Consider the following 17,496-nt stretch of genomic DNA (forward strand, 5'->3'; position numbering starts at 1 on the left):
TTTTTTTCTTCTTCTTCTTTTGTTTCATTTTGTTTCTTTTCTTTTTTTTGGGGGGGAGGGGTTTGGTTTTTCAAGACAGGGTTTCTCTGTGTAGCCTTGGCTGCCGCCTGCCTCTGCCTCTCTGAGTGCTGGGATTAAAGCCAGGTCCGGCTTTGTTTGTTTTTTCAAGACAGAATTTTGTTTTTTGTGTGTGTGTTTTTTTTTTTTTTTAGCCTTGGTTGGGCTGGAACTTGCTCTGTAGACCAGGCTGGCCTCAAACTCACTGATATCTGCTTGTCTCTGCCTCTCAAGTGCTGAGCCACCACAGCCCAGCCGAGGTCAGTGTTTATAAATGCTTGAAGCCTGGCACACACAATTAAGTGTCCTATAAGTGCTGGCAACTTCGCTTCCAACCAAAAGTGATTGTCCAGCTTACTGCTGAAGTCCTGAGCCTCTGCTGTTCTGAGACCTTGTGGACCTGGCTCCAGGACAGTCCCAAAGAAAGGGCTTCAAGGCAGACGGGTTGCTCCGCTGGAATCACCAGGTTTACGGGCGTTCAGGCTCTGCTTAGCAATCCTGAACCACAGTGTGGATCTGCCAGGATGTCAGGAACCCCAGGGCAGTGAGGAAACTGTTGGGGGCAATAGGAGGCGTGTACCAGGAGCTGACCTAGCATGTAAGTGGCCAGGCAGCCAGCGCGAACCCATCCCAGGCAAGGAGATGGAGCTATGCCACAGAAGCAACCCCTTTATAAGCCTTCCATAAACCTGACACATGAAAGCTACATGAGAGGTAGTGACTGAAACCAGGCCTCAGGCCAGTGAGATGGCTCAGTGCAGCATAAGGCTGTTTGCCACCAAGCCTGAAATCCCAAGTTTGATTCCTGGAACCCACACAGGTTTTCCTGGCTCTATCTGTGTGTGTGTGTGTGTCCATGTATGCATGCGCACAAACACACACACTTAAAATAAGTATGTATTATAGGAACTGAGCCTCCACAAAACTTAATCCATTAGAGCACAAGATGCCTAACAGGCTATGGAGATGGCTTACTGCTTGTGAGCACTTGCTGCTCCTGCAAAAGACCTAAGCTCAGTTTCCAGCATGGGCATACTCACAACAGCTTCTGACTCTAGCTCCAGGGGAACTGACGACCTCTTCTGACCTCCTTGGGAACTACACACAGATACAGGTACATATACACCTATACATAAATTAAAATGTTTGTTCTTTTGAGACAGGGTTTCTTTGTGTGGCCTTGGCTGTCCTGTCTGTAGACCAGGCTGGCCTTGAACTCACAGAGCTCCACCTGCCTCTGCCTCCCTAGTACTGGAGTTAAAGGTGTATACCACCACTGCTGCTGCAGCGGCTTCGCCTCCTTCTTTTAATTTAAAAATAAATCTTGGAGGGGGGGTGCAGAGAGAAGGCTAGGTAGAGTACAGGCATGGTGGTGCATGCTGTAATCACAGCAGTTGGAGGGAAGGTAGAGGCCAGAGATTCAGGAGGTCAAAGTAAGTCATCTTCATGTAATAAGCTCCCTGTCTTAAAAAGCTAGAACTGGGCCACTGAGATGGCTCAGTGGGTAAAGGTCCTTGCCATGAAGCCTGATGACATAAGTTTTATGCCCCATCCATATAGAGAAAGGAGTGAACCAACTAGTAAGTTGTTGTCTGACCTTTATATGTCCCATGCCCATATGTGCTTGTCCATATACACAGAAACATATAGACAAATAAATACATGCCATTAAAAAAAAAAAAAGCTAGTGGAGGCTACAGCCAGGATACAAAGTGAATAAATTGTAATTAATAATAATAATAAAATTTTAAAAAGCTAGCTGAGCGTGGTGGTACATGCCTTTAATCCCAGCACTCAGGGAGGCAGAGGCAGGTGGATCTCTGTGAGTTTAAGGCCAGCCTGGTCTAGAGTGAGTTCCTGGACAGCCAAGGCTACCCAGAGAAACCCTGTCTCAAAAGACAAACCTAAGAACAAATATTAAAGGGCTGGTGAGATGGCTTAGAGGGCAAAGGCACTTGCTACTAAGCTTTATAGCCTGAGTTGGATCTACAAGACCTACATGGTAGAAGGAGGGGATTGCCTGTACATACATGAGCCCACACATATACACAATAAAGAAATGTAATAAAAAATTTACAGATTCCTAAAAGGCACATAATTACAGTGCTGTGTGGTCCAAGACAGGGTTATGGTTCTCTGCACAACCAGGAGAAAGTTTCATGGAGATCTGATTCCCTGTCCCCTCCCATGAAGACTCAACCCGTGGCCTTACCCGTTCCTGGAAAGTGCTCAACAATTAAGCCACATCCCCAGCCTGAGAGATGATTCTTCAGTCAGGGTAGGCACCCAAACCTCTACCCCAGCTCTCTGAGCAGATGTGACATGAGGATCGCTTGACCCCAGGAGTTTCAGATTAGGCTGGGTGACACAGAGGCCTGTGCAGTGTCTCTGCCACTACTGGGCCTGCTAACCTCCATGAAGGTGAGCAGCACCTGCTCGGCCTAGCAACCCATGTTAAGGGCCGGTGTTTGATCAGCCTGAGCCAAACAGGCCAAGGTAAGAAGGGACAGAACTCAGACAACTGACAGGTGAAGGGACAGGGCACAGACTCTGTTTATTAAGTGGTAGGCACAGGAGAGGTAGCTGGCTCCAGTGTGGAAGCAGAGGTCATGCCAGGGCACTGTGGGCATCTGGTATCCCGGGGGCCTTGTCCCCATCTTAGGGGGATGGCACAAGCTCACTACGATAGGAGCAGCAAGGAGCCGGCCAGAGGGGAGAAGCAGCCACAGTCCCCTGGCATCCTGGGCAAGAAGCAGCAGATGTACTTGGCACCGGGGCTGGGGATAAGGGGAGCTGGGGCCTGGGTGCTCTAAAGGGAGTGAAAGGAGATCACGTCTGTGGCGTGGAATAGAGGCTGTGATGGTGGCTGCCAGGTCCTGGCACCTGGGAGAAGAGCAGAGGAGTGGTCCTCGTCTGGCTGGCCCCACCCCAGCCTGGCTCACGCCCGATGGCACCATACCAGCTGCCAGAGCCCAGGCTGCCGGACATGCTGCAGGGCAGAGAAGCAAGGTAAATCCCAGGCAGTGCCCAGGGCTACATTCATGAGGTGGGGGAGTCGAGAGAGGCTGAAAACAGAGGGCCTCATGTCATGCTAGGGGCAATGGCAGGTGCATTTAGCACTGGGGACCCAAAGGGGGCTCCACTTGAAACAGGTTGGGGAACGATGGCCTAGCTCTTGGTCCCCACTGTCTCAGGGAGCCAAACAGGATCCCAAGGCACTTCAGGCAGGGTAGAGGCTCCTACCTGGTGCTCTCACTCCGGCTGTGTTCCCAGGAGCAGCCCTCATCCTCACAGTGCCCAGCCCGGTCAAAGAAGTAGGAACGGGAGCCAAAAACCTGCCCATTGAGGATTCGACTGGCGCTCTGCAGATGTAGGGGAAGAAGTCGCTACTGTGGATATTTATTCTCCTACCTCCATAACTGTCCCAGGACCCCTGACCCGAATTCCCAGGGTCCAACCCTCTCCACTGGACTAAGAGGTGGCTGGGGACCCTACCAGATCTTGCAGGGGCCGGTGTACCCGGAAGAAGCCCACCAGCAAGGTGGTGGGCAGCAATTCCCACACGAAGAGGATGAGGCCAAACACCAGGTAGCCTTTGTTCCCTAGGTCATTCACCAGATCTGCCTGGGGGAAAGCAGAGGCTGAGGACAGCCTGCCACCACACCGACCATGCTGGCAGGAGCCTGCACAGCTGCAGGCTAGATACTCTGGTTACTAAAGAAGGGACAAACCATGACCAATGCCTACCTGGTCAGATACGTTGTACCAGTCATAATCGAAGGCATCTAGCCGGCTCCGAGGGGCCAAGGCCAGAGCTGCCAGGTTGTAACAGGCCCTACTGGCATAGAGCAGGACCATGGCACCCCCTATGGCAGCTGCCTGGCATACGCTGGTCCCCTGGCAGAGATAACAAGAGAGGATCTTCAGGGAGAGGAGGCTCTTATCTTCCTCCACACCCTCAGGAACTCTGTCCAAGGATACTACATCAGTGTTGGTGGCCCTACCTTGGCCTCTAAGTAGATGCTAGTGGAGGGGGCTCGCCGGGCGACGAGGCAGAGGCAGGCAGCAAGCGAGAGGGCACAGATGACGAAGAGGGAGTCGCTCACCAGGACGCGTACCAGCAGGAGGACCCAGGGCTGTGCCTGGCGCTGGCGGGACAGCACTGCACACAGTACATTCACCAGCAAAAAGAGCAGTGAAGCACCCACGAAGGCCCCTCGGACAGCCAGCCTGCAGCCCACAGCAAAGTCAGCCCCAGACCATGGATCTCTTTGGCCCTCACCAACAACCCTGACTCCTCAGGAGACCCCAGGGCCAATCAGAATTCAGACAGTCAAATCCAAACCCTGCTGGTCTAATTTTTGCATATGAGGAAACTGAGGCTCAGTGGGGTGAGGTGATTGAAAGCTACAGCATGGTAGAAAGAGCACCAGACTGGGGGTGGGGGGAGCCAAACATCTGGATCTGAGCCCTGACTGGGCCTCTTCCAGCTGTGTGACCTTGAGCATGTTGCTCTGTCTCACTGGGCCCCAGTTTCTTCATCCCTCAAGTGAGGAGAAGAACATTGTCTCAGGTGAGAGGTGAAAAGATGCTTGTGAGATAGCTTTATGAACTGGAAGACACCGTGTAAAAGGACAGGGGCGGTGGTGCAGCCAAGGTCACCAGAAGTGCAGCAGGACTTTATATATCTCCTGGACTGGAGCCTTGATTTCTCCACCATGGGTGATGTCGGGGCTCTCTCCCCCTGACAAGATCACAGCTATCTGTTCCAGGCACTTTCACTTCCTCCAAGCTCTGTCACAAACCCTCCTGATGTTCTTCTCATCTCAGCCCTGACGGGTGGGCTCCTCCCTGCCACTGACCCATTCGTCTCCAGTACTTACAAGCCTCGGCTCATCTCTGGCCGACGCTTCGCCTTGGCCTTGAACACCACCTGGGAGCAGAGACACCCATCACTCATTTGGACCCCTGGGCTCGCCCTCCTACTCCCACCACGCCAGTTCCCGGGATTACCTGGGCAAAGTAGAGGTTCATAAGCGTCAGGGTGAAGAACTGCAGGCAGACGGGGCAGCAATAGAGAAGCCAGAAAGGCAAGGGCCCCAGGCGGTTGGCCCTGGGAGTATCTCGGAAGTAGAAGGAGAAGAGTGTGGTACGCAAGGCTGCCCAGAGCAGACAGAGTGCCAGGAACACTGTCTGATAGCTGAAGCGCTTGTGCCCATAGAGAAGCACCAGCCAGAGCTGGGCATAGACAGAGAAGAAGAGCAGAGCATATAGGGCAGTGTAGGCAGCGGTCAGCCCCAGGGTCACTGTAGGCGGCAGTGCAGGGACCAGCCCAGCTGCAGGGACCAGGCCAGACAGGTTACTCTCCATGTCAAGAAGGGAGGCCTGAAACCCAGAGACAGAGATGGAGGGCTGGCCAGAAGCCAGGGAAATAAATACGGCGGGGTGGGAACTGCAAGGAGGCGATGAGAGGGACTCTGGAGGGAAGAAGTTGGGGTTGCCAGGCCTTTCCTCCTCAACAGAGACAGGGGGGAATGGGCATGGGTAGCCTGGGCCCTGTACCCGTCACTCGGGAGTGTGTTAAGGGTAGTCTTTCCTATTCAGGGCAAATGAAGTGGGGGTTGGGGTGTCCTCCCTGGGCCAGCTCCAGAGCCAAGATGGGAGGATGCAGTGGCACAGAGAGTCCCTGGCCTTGGTCGCTCGTGTCCGGCTGGCAGGAGGGGGAGAGCCGGCCGATGCCCGTCAGCTTAGGGCAGCGGCCACTGCGGGGGCGCCCAACGCCCCGCTCTCCCCCTCCCCAAGCTTGGTTGCTCTTTCCCCTCCAATAATCCGGATTGGGGGCTTCTTCCTCTGTCCTCAAGATTCCAGACGTTGTTTCCCCACCGCGTCCACCCTCAGCCCCGGTGAATAAGAGGAAGTCGATGTCAGGTCCTCAGGCCGCTGCTGGGGAAGCGGGATCCGGTCGCTGGGACACCGGGCTCCAGCTCCCCGGCTCCCGCTGCTCCGCCCCACTCCTGCGCCTGCGCGGGCGTCGTTCGCTACGCAAAGTGCGTAGCGGCCAGCTGAGACTCCGAAGCCGTGCGCCTCGCCCGGCGTGCATCTCTTGGAGAATCGGCGCAAGGTGCGCTGCCGGCGGGCGTCCGGGGTTACGGATGGCGGCGGGCGTCCGAGAGGCGGGCGGAGATCAGTCCGCACGCAGCAAGCACCCGGGTTACCCGTGCCCTGGGCCGTCCGCTCTTAATGTTAAAGCGACCACCATTTTCTACACTGAGATCCCCAAGCCTAGATCGAGATCAGCGTGCCCCTATGGGGGCGGCAACGACTTCCCCGCAAAGTCTCTGAAGGAAACTTCCGCCCACAACAAAGATGGCAACCGGGCCCCGCCCCCTAGCTTCTGTCTGCGGGACCCCGTGCTTCGGCCTACGGGCACTTGCACCTGTCCTGGCAGCAGAGGCCCATAGATCCCCACGGATCGCCCTCCTGGGTGCCCTGTCCCTTTTCCCGCACCCGGGCGGCTATCCAGCCAGGAAAGAGCTTCTGAGATGGCACGGGGAGTGGTCCCCAAGGTGGGCAGCGCGAGGCCTCCACAACCTGGAGGAGTAGGAAGGAGCCAGTCTCCCCATCCCGATCACTCTGTCCAGGGGGAGCAATAGCCATCGCAGCGAACATTGCATCCGACGGCCGAGCTTCAGTGGACGGCTCTACAAGTAGTCACTGAGCTGTTTACAGAGTTTTCACCAGCTCCCCAGGGAGGTGTCATTAGCCCCATTTTCTAGGAGGGAATTCGGGCCCAGAGGGGCTGGAGGACTTATCGGCCGAAGCAGGCCTCCAGGATCCAAATGGGAACCCCAAAGCAGCCCTCGCTGGCTCCTGCACACGCCTCAGGCGTGAGGAAGTCGGATCCCGGAATCCGGAGCCTAGGGAGCGACGCGGGAGGAAGGCGGTGGAGACCAGCAGGTCGACGGCAGGGGTGGGACCTGGCTTGGGGTGGCCCCGCCTCCAGAGCAACCCGGGATTTACTTCGAGAACTGATTGGGTCAGATCTGTGACAGTTCCCGTCGCCCAGGAAACTAGGGCCAGGCACCCTTAGAACTAGAGGGAGGAGGCAGGCCCGGGGTAGGGGCCTCGAGATCGGGCTTGGGGTGAGACCTATTCGCGGTCATAACGGGCAGGCGGGACGCACCAGGGCCTGGACCGAGCTCTGAAGAGAGACTTAGTACTCCGGGGACAGCCAGGCCAGACCCAGCAGACAGATGAGGGATTGGGAAGATTGGTGGGCCTGGTGGGGGTTGAGGGCTGTTCCCGTGGGAGAGGGAAGCCAGGGGCGCCTCTCATCTCACTGTTTGCCTAGCTGTGTACTAAGTACTTCTTACCTTGTCTCTACAGCCCAGAGTATGTTCCAGATCCCAGAGTTTGAGCCGAGTGAGCAGGAAGACTCCAGCACTACAGATAGGGGCCTGGGCCCTAGCCTCACTGAGGACCAGCCAGGTCCCTACCTGGCCCCAGGTCTCCTGGGGAGCGTCGGTCATCAGCAGGGACGGGCGGTCAACAGCAGTCATCATGGAGGTAGGTTCCCGACTACCATCATCATTTGCCTGTCTCTTGTCCCTCACTCAGTTGCCCCTTACATCCCTGTTGCAGCCATACTTCCTGAAGACTTGTGGGGAAGCCCCAGATAGCTCTGAGCCCCAAACTGCCCCTTCTACAAACCAACTGTCCCCACCACTGTAAGACCACCTGGTTAATTCACAGAAATGTATGGCATGTCTTTAATGATCAAGCTGATTCACTGGATGTTCAAAACAGACTCCCTGATTATGGCCCCAGGATAGACGTCAGTGGGAGGCAGATAGATCCCCAAAGAGGAAGTGGCTTTCCTAAGGTCATCTTTAAGAGGTGTTGTCGGAAGACTTCACAGTGCCTGGAATAGGGCCTTTCAGTGGCCAGTAGGTGACCCCTGCGGCTCACCCAGAGCAAGACTGTTCTTGCATAGATGGGACTGGCAGAAGACCAGTGTGAGGTTGGAAAGCCTGAGCCATGATGGAGGGAGAGGCGCTGGAAGGTACTAGTTATTTCTCAGTACACTGCACTCCCCACTGTTGCTCCTGTACAGCTGCAGAAATCTGAACTCAACCAGGAATGTCACTAGCTTGCTGGAGCTTAAATTTCAAGGCCTCATGTATCCCAGGGGCTGCCTCAAACCTGCTGTTGAGAGTAGCCTTGAACTCCTGATCCTCCCAACTATCTGCCAAGTACTAGGATCACAGGTGGGCCACCGTGCCTTGCATTCCACACTTTTTCTTTTAATTGTGTGTATATGTGTGCCTGTGTATGCATGTACAAGCCTTGGAGTCCAGAAAAGGGTGTTGGAGCCCCTAGAGCTGAAGGCTGTCCCATATGTGACCTGCCCAGATGGCTGCTGAGAACTGAACTCACATCCTAAACAAGAGCAGTAAATGTTCTGAACCGCTGAGCCATCTCTCCAGCCCCACACAGCTCCACTTCTCTTCCTCTTTCTTTTTTTTTTTTGTTGTCGTCGTTTTGTTTTTGAGGCAGGAATTTACTGTGTGGCCCTGGCTGTCCTGCACTCATTTGGTAGACCAGGCTGGTCTGGAACTCACAGAGCTCCGCCTGCCTCTGCCTCCTGAGTGCTGGGATTAAAGGTGTGTGCTGCCTTACCCAGCCCAGATTTCTTTCTTTTCGTCTTCTTCTTCTTCTTCTTCTTCTTCTTTTTTTTTTTTGTTTGTTTGTTTGTTTTTCAACACAGGGTTTCTCTGTGTAACCCTAGCTGTTTTGGAGCTTGCTCTACCAGGCCAGCGTCAGACTCAAAGATCTGACTGCCTCTGCCTCTCCCAAGTGATGGGATTAAAGATATCTTGCTTGTTCTTTTTCTGTTCCTAGCTCCCATCCATTCTCTGCCCTTACCTGGCTCCTCCTTCATGTCCTAGAGGGGTGGGACAGACCATCTACTGTCAATGCTCAGGAGAGCATGCGTGTTGTGGGTAAAGAGCAGAATCCCAGGATTATGGAGTGACTGATGGGTGTCTTACCATGGGGGTCAGGGCAGGCCTTAGGAAAGAGCAGCCATAAAGGTAAGGCCGAGAGCTAGCAGCTCTGATGCCTTTGTCTCAGGCAAAGAGAAGAAGTTAGGAGGCCTCGGGACAAAAAGTGCTCCTGGGTAGCAGGGCCTCAAGTGGGGAGAGGTATAGAAGGGCCAGTGGAGCTCTGTCAATTTAGTCTGCACAGGTCTTGAAGACTTCTGTAAGAAAAACTTTGACTGAAATCCTGGGAAGAGTTTTTTGGTTCCTTCTTCCAAGTGCTGGGATGGAACCCAGGGCCTTTGCATGCTGAGCAAGTGCTTTTCTTCTGAGCAGCATCCCAGCCCTAGGTCTGTAAAGAAGACAGTGACAGGCTGGGTGTGGGGTGGGAAGGAAAGAGGTGCTAAGGAGGACACCCAGCACCCTTGGCAGATGGAAGAGAGAGATGGAGGAAGATTGGGTAGGAACTTTTAGACATATAGGTGGGATTCCAGAGACTGCTGGTGAGAGCCGCAGGGAGTTGAGCTGAGTAGTGGTTGTGACTGCCAGCCAGGAGTGGGTGTTGAAGGGTACGTGCGAGGAGGAAATGGTGGTTGTGGGGTAAGCCGGCCAAGCCCCAATGAGAGGCACTGCCTTGGGTATTATACCTATACCATGAGGTTGCTCCAACAGGAAGGAGGTGGCAATTCGCTGTCATCATACTAGGATGAAGTGACAGGGCCAATGTTATGCCATGGAATGAGACACTAGGAAGAGGGATGGGACACTGTCATAGGAGGAAGAGCAAGCAGGAAACAGGATGAAGTAGTCGGAGATGAGGAGGACCACTCAGGTTCAGTGTAATGTGTGTATAAGCCTAAGGCATGCCACAGGGAGGTACTGACAGGCTCTGAAAACAGCTTTAGAAAGGGCAGTGGAAGTGAGGCTTGCTGTATCACGGAGCAGAGAGAGGTGCACCCCAGGTCCGTGAAGGAATGGTGGCTGTGAGTAAGGACCTCCAGGGGAAACAGCCAAGGGAAAGCTAGCTAATTTAATTTTCAATGATCTCAAAAGCAGAACTGGTGTGATAGTATACGCCTATAATCTCAGCCCCAAGCGCGGATGACTTTGAGGCCAGCTTGGGCTACTGAGACTCTGTCCCAGCAAAACATAGCAACACAAGTGACTTCCATAGGATATTTATTTGCAAGTGTCAGATCTGCCAGAGCCATGGAACTTCTGGCCATCTCTGTGTGTAGAACCAGCTCACTCTGGTCCTGTGTCTCCTGACTACCTGAACCAAGGCCCATGGGCTAGGGGCATTCCTAGGGCAATGCCTGGGACAACGGAAAGAGGAGGAAGGCCATAAAATAGGAGAAGCAGCCATGATTGGCCTCTGGGCCAGACTGCAGCAGCTGAGGAGGGCCCTTTAAGTGCCAATTGAGAGGTTAACTGCTTCTGCCTTAATTTTCTCATCTGTAAAATGGGAATAGAACCGATCCTTCTTCACAGGGTACAGTAAGGGCACCTGAGTTCATATGTACAATACTTAGAAGTTGCCTGGCACAGAAGCGTCATGGAGGCCTATACCCTATTACTGCCATGGTTGTGGTTATCATTGTTGCTGTGAATTGGCTCATTCTCTGCAGACCAGGGGTTTCATCAGTAGAAGGGCTGCCACCCATGCAGTACCTCGAACACCCACTGCTCTTGCCAGGCAAACATGAGGCCCGGGTTAGACTCAAGGCTTGAAGGTATACAGTTAGACAGCAGGAAGCTATTGAAGGTTTAAGGTAGGCATAGTTGGGTTTAGAACAGGGACTGGGAAGCCACAGACATGAGCCAAATCCTTTGTGCTTTTGCACAGCCCTGGAGCTAGGACTATTTTTGTTGTATGTTGAGGCTGTAAGATCTGGGCCCAGAGCCTCTAGCTTGCTAGGCAGGCACTCTCCCACTGAACCACAACCCCAGCCTTTGTTACCGCCGTTGAGACAAGTCTCACTGTGTTGCCCAAACTCCTCCTGGTTTAAGCAACCCTCCTGCCTCAGACACCCAGCTAGCAAGCAGTGGAACTGCAGGCTTACACCACCTCCAGGAACAGCTCCTTCTTGATTTTGATTTTTCGAGATAGGGTTTGTCTGTGTAGCCCCGGCTGTACTAGAACTAGGTCTGCTGGCTTCGAACTCCTCCTGTCTTGCCTCCCAAGGGCTTGGAGTAAAGGCGTGTGCTACCACAGCTTTTATCTATTGAAAAAAATCCAGGGAACAAACTGTTCTAACAGGGAAAATTTTTATGAAATTGAAATGTCAGTGTTACCGAGTAAAGCAACGGTGGGAAGAAGCGTTGTTAGGGACGTTTATCTGTGAATCCAGTTCTGAGCAAGCTGGGGTGTCACAGAGGCCCTGACAGAATGCCTGGCCAGAGCGTGGCCAGGTAAGGCCCCAGGCTGGAACTGTAACATAACTTTCCTCAAGGCTACTGCACAGGTCTGGGCAGGCCACTGTGGAGATGAGGCAGGCAGAGTAGCCCGCCCCGCCTGAGGGCAGGGCCTCACTGTGCTTGGAAGCCTCTGGGACACCACTGTTTTTGTTTTTGTTACTCTTTTCCTCCTCGCCATGTTTTCGGCGTTTTGTTTTGTTTTGTTTTAAACAATTTAATTTATTTATTGTGTATAAAGACATATATGGAGGTCAGAGGATAAATTTTAGGAGTTTAGTTCTCTCCTACCTTCTGGGTCTCTAGGATGCTTCTTGCACTGTGAATTTGCTGGTTCAGCCACACCTGCTTACCCAGAAGTCCTGTAGGTAAGGAGCTTAAAGCTAAAGGTGCATATCAACCAGTCTCTTTCCACTTCCCCCAACCCCAGTCTGTATGGGAGGGTGACATAGGAGGGCAGCTCCGAGCGTCCCAGCGTCCGTCCGCTCAGAGAGGAGCCACCCATCCCTTCCCCTGAGGGACTGAGGCGGGTCTGGGCCACACCCCACCCACCCTCTTTGTCCGAGGAAATCACAGAATCCCCAGGTTCTTTCCAGTAAATGCAAAGATATCTTTTAAAATCCCATTAAGGGGCTGGAGATGCAGCTCGGGTTTTAGAATACCAACCTAGTGTGCAGGCAGTCCGGTCCTCCGGCCTCAGCAGCACATAGACTGCAGCTGGGAAGTGGGAGCAGGAGGAGCAGAGCGTGAGGCCAGCATTCCGCCACCTGAGACCCTGTCTCATCCAGCAGTGAAAAGACTTCTGACACAAACGGGTGTCACTTCCTGCCGAGGTGCTTGACATTGCTGGGTGCCTTTAGTAACTGGCAGTCCTCCATGCCACAGCATAGGCTCTTGGCATAGCTGACACTAGTTGGGGAGAGAGAAAGTGACTTGTCCAAATTGGGCCACCAAAGTGGTCTGTGCTGCTGCTGAAGGAAGGCCGGCGCATGAGAGGAACACAGACTCCGGAGGTAGACTGGCTGTTGGCACCAGCTTTTGTCATTTCTGGTGTGACGTTGGGTAAGTTGCAGACTCTGTTTGCCTCAGTTTCGTCCCCGTAAAATGAGGAACTTCCTTGATAATATGAGAACCAAATGAATCAATCCAAGGGAAGCGTCCAGCCCGACCTGATCAGTGTCTTGATTGATTGGTTGGTTGTGAGGTGCTGGGATGGAACCCAGGTCCTCAAACAGAGGATTTTTTTTTTTTTTTAATGAGACAGTGTTTGTATATAACTCTGGCCACCCTGGAACTCATTTTGTAAACCAGGCTGGCCTCTGCCTTGGATTAAAGGTTGCATCATGCCTGGTGCTAAATGAGGATTTTAACACTGCTGATGAAAGCAGATTTGTTCAGGGAAGGGGGCACATGTGTTAGTATCTAAGTGCTAGTGCAGGTCAGAAAACAGTTTGTGAAGGTCATTTTCTTTCTCCCTTGACATGGATTCCAAGGCTCCCACTTGGGTCATCAGGCTTGGACTGAAAGCTCCTTCACAAGCTGAGCAATCTCACCCGCCCTTGTTTTGCTTCTTGGGGAATGAGATGGGACTGAGCTCAGACCAAGACCACCTGGAAGCCATTGTCCTTCCCGCCACCTGCGCAGCACCCAGCGGATGTGGCTGTAGGGCTCAGGTCCAGTTGAACTGACATTTCACTATTCAGGGTGAGGCGCCACCAAGAGACTCAGGCATGTTCCTGTCAGTGTCTGGCTTCCTTCTGGGTAAGATGGGGAGGACTCCACATCTGCCACACCGGAGCCGAGAAGCCAATGGGTGCTCAAGGGACAGGATGGAGCGCTCTCCTGTCTTATCTGTTCTCATGGTGACTCTGAGAGACAGGCTGTCCCGTGCCACAGAGAAAGGTGCACTAAGGTGCCAGGGAATCGTGGCAACGTGTTGAGCATCACAAAGTGAACCCACTGAGTGGAAGCACTGTGTAGATAAACAGTGGTAGTCTGTGCTGGCCGGATGCGTTGAGCAGACCCACTTCAGGTCTTTCACCACGATCCCCTCCTTACCTCTGGCTTTTTGTTACATATTTGGTAGGGGTCCTCAGGCTGCAGAGTTTTGCCAGCTGACCTTTGAGAGAGGGAGGCAAATATACCAATCACCCCCACCCCCAAACCTGAGGGCAATTTTACCTCCTCCCAAGACTTCCCTGCAGACACCTGGGTGTAGGCAGCAGGCTGTGCTTAGTTCTGGACTCTGCCCCTGGGAGTGGTTCTGAGGCTTCACTGATCCTGACAGAGGGTTACAGATGGCAGAAATAAGGATGGCCCAAGATACCCAGATTAGAGCAGCAAATCACCCACAATGCCCTCACAGCTCACAGGGCATGGCTACACTCGGACGTGACCTTCACACAGGTGAGATAGTATGTAGCCTAGGTGAGGCTGTTCCTCACCTAGGAAGAGAAGAAACTTAAGTTGGAATTGAAGGGTGGCTGGGCAAGGCAAGAGCTGCACAGGCTGATGGGCTCTGGTTCTGAGCCCAGGACTTGTGACCTCAGGGCTTAACATTTGTTAACCTGAGTAACCTTGACTTCTCTGAATACCTTTTTATCATTGTGTGTTGTGTCTGCACCCCCACACACAAACACACACTTTGTGAGACAAAAGACTACATGTTCTGTAGTGTAGGTTGGCCTTGAACTCAACCTCCTGCCTCCACCAGTTCTGAGATTATAAATATGAACCACCATGCCCAGCTCGAACTTCCATATTTGGTCTATAGAACCAGGTGGTAGGATAGTTTAGCACCCAAATGCTAAACTGTCTCAGAAAAACAGTCTCAGAAAAATAAAGCAGGGTGCCCCCACACCAGTTCTGCACATTCTCCAGAAGAGTTGCAATAGGGGGGTGCAGAGCGTTCTCTAAGACTCCAGCAAAGACGGAGCAGCAGCAGACCTTCCTACTTAAGGATTGTTGGGACCGTGGTAGTACTATCTTACGCCCGTATTTTGTGAAAGGCACAGTAGAATGCCCGTTTGTACACTACAGGCGTCCTTCATTACCAGCACTGGGCATGGATTTGTGGACGTTAACTCGATTTCTCACAGTCGCCCTCTGAGCTCCCTCCATTCACAAAAGAGGGCCTGGGTCTGTTCGAGGGCGGCGGTGGTGCGGACCATAGGGGGTCGCGATTTACACCTCTTCCCCCCTTGACTTCTGCAGGCGCTGGAGCCGCGGAGACCCGGAGTCGCCACAGTTCATATCCCGCGGGGGCCGCGGAGGATGAAGGGACGGAGGAGGAGCTCAGCCCCTTTCGGGGCCGCTCGCGTTCGGCTCCCCCCAATCTCTGGGCTGCGCAGCGCTATGGACGCGAGCTCCGAAGGATGAGCGATGAGTTTGAGGGTTCTTTCAAGGTGAGCGTCAGCGTTAGGTGCGACAAGACCTGCACCCTCTGCCGCCTGACCAGCCTGCGACCTATGGCATGTCGGGATTTGTAGTTTCAGAGCCACCAGGTTCTCTCGTATTGTATGGCATGCCGGGACGTCGTAGTCCAGGGAGCTCCCTCTTCCTCCTTTGTCCGAAGCCCCGCCCCCAGTCCCCGGATCTGTGGGCACCTGTAGTCCAGGGCTCTTTTACAGCCGGACTGCTACGAGAACCGGGATCTGTAATAGAGATCCGCTTCAGGCCCAAATTCTGAACCCTCAGGTATCTGAGGCCTTCCCCAACTTCTTGAGCCACTTGAAATTCTTGAGTTCAGCCCCATCCTCTAAACATTAGCTCTCTGGCTCTGTGGTTTCACTTAGGGTCCCGGCACTCTCATCCTCCCGCGTCTCTGCCCGCTGGTGACGCTGTATTCCGACTAAGAGGCGGGTGGTGGGGAGACCTGATTCGGGGAGCCAGGGTGAGGCTCACTCATTTAACTCTCCTCCTTCTCTGAAGGGACTTCCTCGCCCAAAGAGCGCAGGCACTGCAACGCAGATGCGACAAAGCGCCAGCTGGACGCGCATTATCCAATCCTGGTGGGATCGAAATTTGGGCAAAGGAGGCTCCGCCCCCTCCCAGTGATCTGCTCTACATTCCCGGAACTCGACCCTTTCCCGCCATATTGTATGTGGGCGGAAGTCTTCCAAGGCCTTAGGGGAAAAGGGGTGGGAATTGCTGTGTCCCTAAAACTGGGAGGAGAGCTGAGTCCCTTCCGGTGCGTGCAATAGTTATCAAGGGGTGGTTCTCGTTGGGAGTTTCAAGTTTTCCCACCCGCCCCCAGCCTCCGGAAGTGGCTGTTTTCCCCTCTCCGGTACCCTGCTGCCCTCAGGCGCCAGTGCTAAGTTGCGAGCCCGGGTAAACGGTGAATGGGCTACTACCCAATTGACCGAACTGGGGACCCGTGGTCGCCCAAAAGTGCTTTATAATAAAGCCGCGCCTGTGCCGCCGCGTCTCTGTCCTTCGTTTGGGGTTCTGCAAATCAGACTACTAGCGCTGATAGTTTTAAAGAGAGACTCGTGTTACACGTAGGGGAAACAGCCTCTATCTAAGGACCCAGAAGAGGTCGAGGCGACCGGCAGAGTCAGGCCGCTGGACTTGGGAATTGGGGAGGGAGCGGAGCGTGGCTGGACCCCTGGGACTGCCAGGCCCTTATCTCTAATATGGTAATTGGGAGCCGTGGGCCTCCGGAATTCAGCGATCTGCAAACCATGTCGAGGCTCCCCCGGGGCAGGGGGGGCGGTCATTTGCGTCTATTTGGGTCAGTCCTTGTGAGCAGCTACTGTGTGACCGGCCTGGGGCCAGCGCTGCTCAGGGACCTGGCAGGGCAGGCGAGGCGGGGCAGCATGATCGCTAGGGAACGGAGAAGCTTCTCACGGGGACCTGGAGCAGGGCCCAGAGCTCAGTTCAGAGATTTATTGGCACCCCTATAGCCCAGGCCAGTGCTTTGCGCTGGATATGCAGACAAATTGCGCCACAACTCTGCTTCCCGGAACATGGGAGGGGGTGGCCCCCATGGCAGGGCCTCAAGGAGTAGGTCAGACTTGAAGGTGAGGCTGTGTCTGGGACTGACACTTAGCAGAGGGACACACCAGTATGTTGGGACTTAGCTTGCTTTTGAGGACCCTAGCCCAAAGGGGGTGTTTGGGAAAATGGAGGTCAGCCAGTCAGCGATATGGGACATGGAATACAGGAAAGTGGCAGATCTGGGAACAGGACATGGTCTGACAGCCGAAGAAGGTGACTTGGGCAATGGTAGGAATCTCAAGGAGATCAGAAGCCCAACTCTGGCCACCCAGTTTCTCTGTCCTTCCCTACCCAATCTGTTTGCCTGGGGCTGCAACAAAAACAAAGCAAAGAAAACACTTCATTGGCAGGAGATAAGCCCAGATAAGAGGCTGCCTTCCTCTGGAGGGAGCAGCCAGTCCCCAACCGCCAGGAAGCTGGGAGAGGCCTTGAAGAAGTGCCAGCCTGCCCCAGCTGCAGAGCCTGGCCCATCCTCTTGCCACAGGGTCTCTGGTGTTCTTGGCTGATCCTCCAGGCTGCTGAAGACCTTGTAGCACAGAGCTAGCATGCAGGCCATCCAGCCTCCCATCGGGTCTCCACTTAGCCCAGTAAATGCAGCTTCCACTCGGGCCTGTCTCCATATCTGTAAAACAGGCAAAGGGTCTCCCTCACAGGTGAGGGGCCACAGGGCATTCACAGCGTGTCAGAGCCCGGCCAGCAAGTTCCTTTCTCGTAAGAGCTGTGGACCTTCTCACCAATCTGAAAACTCAGCTCCAGTCAGCCACTCCGTCCCTGTATGGGGCCCCCAGCAGCCCTGGCAGAAGACGCCAGGTGCTTAGGTCAGAGAGAACAGAAAGGGGGACAGGGAAGGCTTCCTGAAGCAGGATCTGAGCAAAGAAAGGCAGGGAAAGGCTGAAGAGAAGAGACTAATGGGGCTTAAGAGCAGAGGCAGGAAGGCCAGAGCCACCTCTAGCAGGGAAGGTCACCGTGGATCTTGGGCAAGGCAGCC

The 17,496-nt window shown here is 54.0% G+C and overlaps 2 protein-coding genes across 5 annotated transcripts; one reads left to right on the top strand and one right to left on the bottom strand.

Moving 5' to 3' along the window:
- Positions 1-2,586: 2,586 nt before the first annotated feature.
- On the bottom strand, positions 2,587-5,697 carry Gpr137 (G protein-coupled receptor 137). The gene is made up of 7 exons (XM_021642287.2): positions 5,071-5,697; positions 4,941-4,990; positions 4,062-4,287; positions 3,805-3,954; positions 3,553-3,681; positions 3,301-3,419; positions 2,587-3,046 (listed from the first exon to the last, which is right to left on the bottom strand). The coding sequence occupies exons 1-7, from the start codon at positions 5,425-5,427 to the stop codon at positions 2,887-2,889; spliced, it is 1,191 nt and encodes a 396-aa protein (XP_021497962.1). The 5' UTR covers positions 5,428-5,697; the 3' UTR covers positions 2,587-2,886.
- A 355-nt stretch (positions 5,698-6,052) lies between these two features.
- Positions 6,053-15,927, top strand: Bad (BCL2 associated agonist of cell death). Of its 4 annotated transcripts, none has more exons than XM_021642288.2 (4): positions 6,053-7,014; positions 7,444-7,623; positions 14,724-14,914; positions 15,441-15,927. In XM_021642288.2, the coding sequence occupies exons 1-4, from the start codon at positions 6,897-6,899 to the stop codon at positions 15,564-15,566; spliced, it is 615 nt and encodes a 204-aa protein (XP_021497963.1). In that variant the 5' UTR covers positions 6,053-6,896; the 3' UTR covers positions 15,567-15,927. The 4 variants fall into 4 exon arrangements, with proteins under 4 accessions (XP_021497963.1, XP_021497964.1, XP_021497968.1 ...); XM_021642289.2 differs by lacking the exon at positions 6,053-7,014 and adding an exon at positions 7,055-7,199; XM_021642293.2 differs by lacking the exon at positions 6,053-7,014 and adding an exon at positions 7,084-7,173.
- The last annotated feature ends 1,569 nt before the right edge of the window (positions 15,928-17,496 follow it).

Source organism: Meriones unguiculatus, chromosome 1 (genome assembly GCF_030254825.1).
Source record: "Meriones unguiculatus strain TT.TT164.6M chromosome 1, Bangor_MerUng_6.1, whole genome shotgun sequence".
NCBI lineage: Eukaryota > Metazoa > Chordata > Mammalia > Rodentia > Muridae > Meriones > Meriones unguiculatus.

Excerpts from the sequence above, each read along its gene's own strand:
- Bad (XM_021642288.2), top strand. The coding sequence starts at position 6,897 with ATGGGAACCCCAAAGCAGCCCTCGCTGGCTCCTGCACACGCCTCAGGC. Across the intron at positions 7,015-7,443 it reads AAGGCGGTGGAGACCAGCAG|CCCAGAGTATGTTCCAGATC; the intron begins GTCGACGGCAGG and ends TTGTCTCTACAG. Across the intron at positions 14,915-15,440 it reads AGTTTGAGGGTTCTTTCAAG|GGACTTCCTCGCCCAAAGAG; the intron begins GTGAGCGTCAGC and ends CCTTCTCTGAAG.
- Gpr137 (XM_021642287.2), bottom strand. The coding sequence starts at position 5,427 with ATGGAGAGTAACCTGTCTGGCCTGGTCCCTGCAGCTGGGCTGGTCCCT. Across the intron at positions 3,682-3,804 it reads GGTACAACGTATCTGACCAG|GCAGATCTGGTGAATGACCT; the intron begins GTAGGCATTGGT and ends GCTTTCCCCCAG. Across the intron at positions 3,047-3,300 it reads AGCCGGAGTGAGAGCACCAG|CATGTCCGGCAGCCTGGGCT; the intron begins GTAGGAGCCTCT and ends TCTGCCCTGCAG.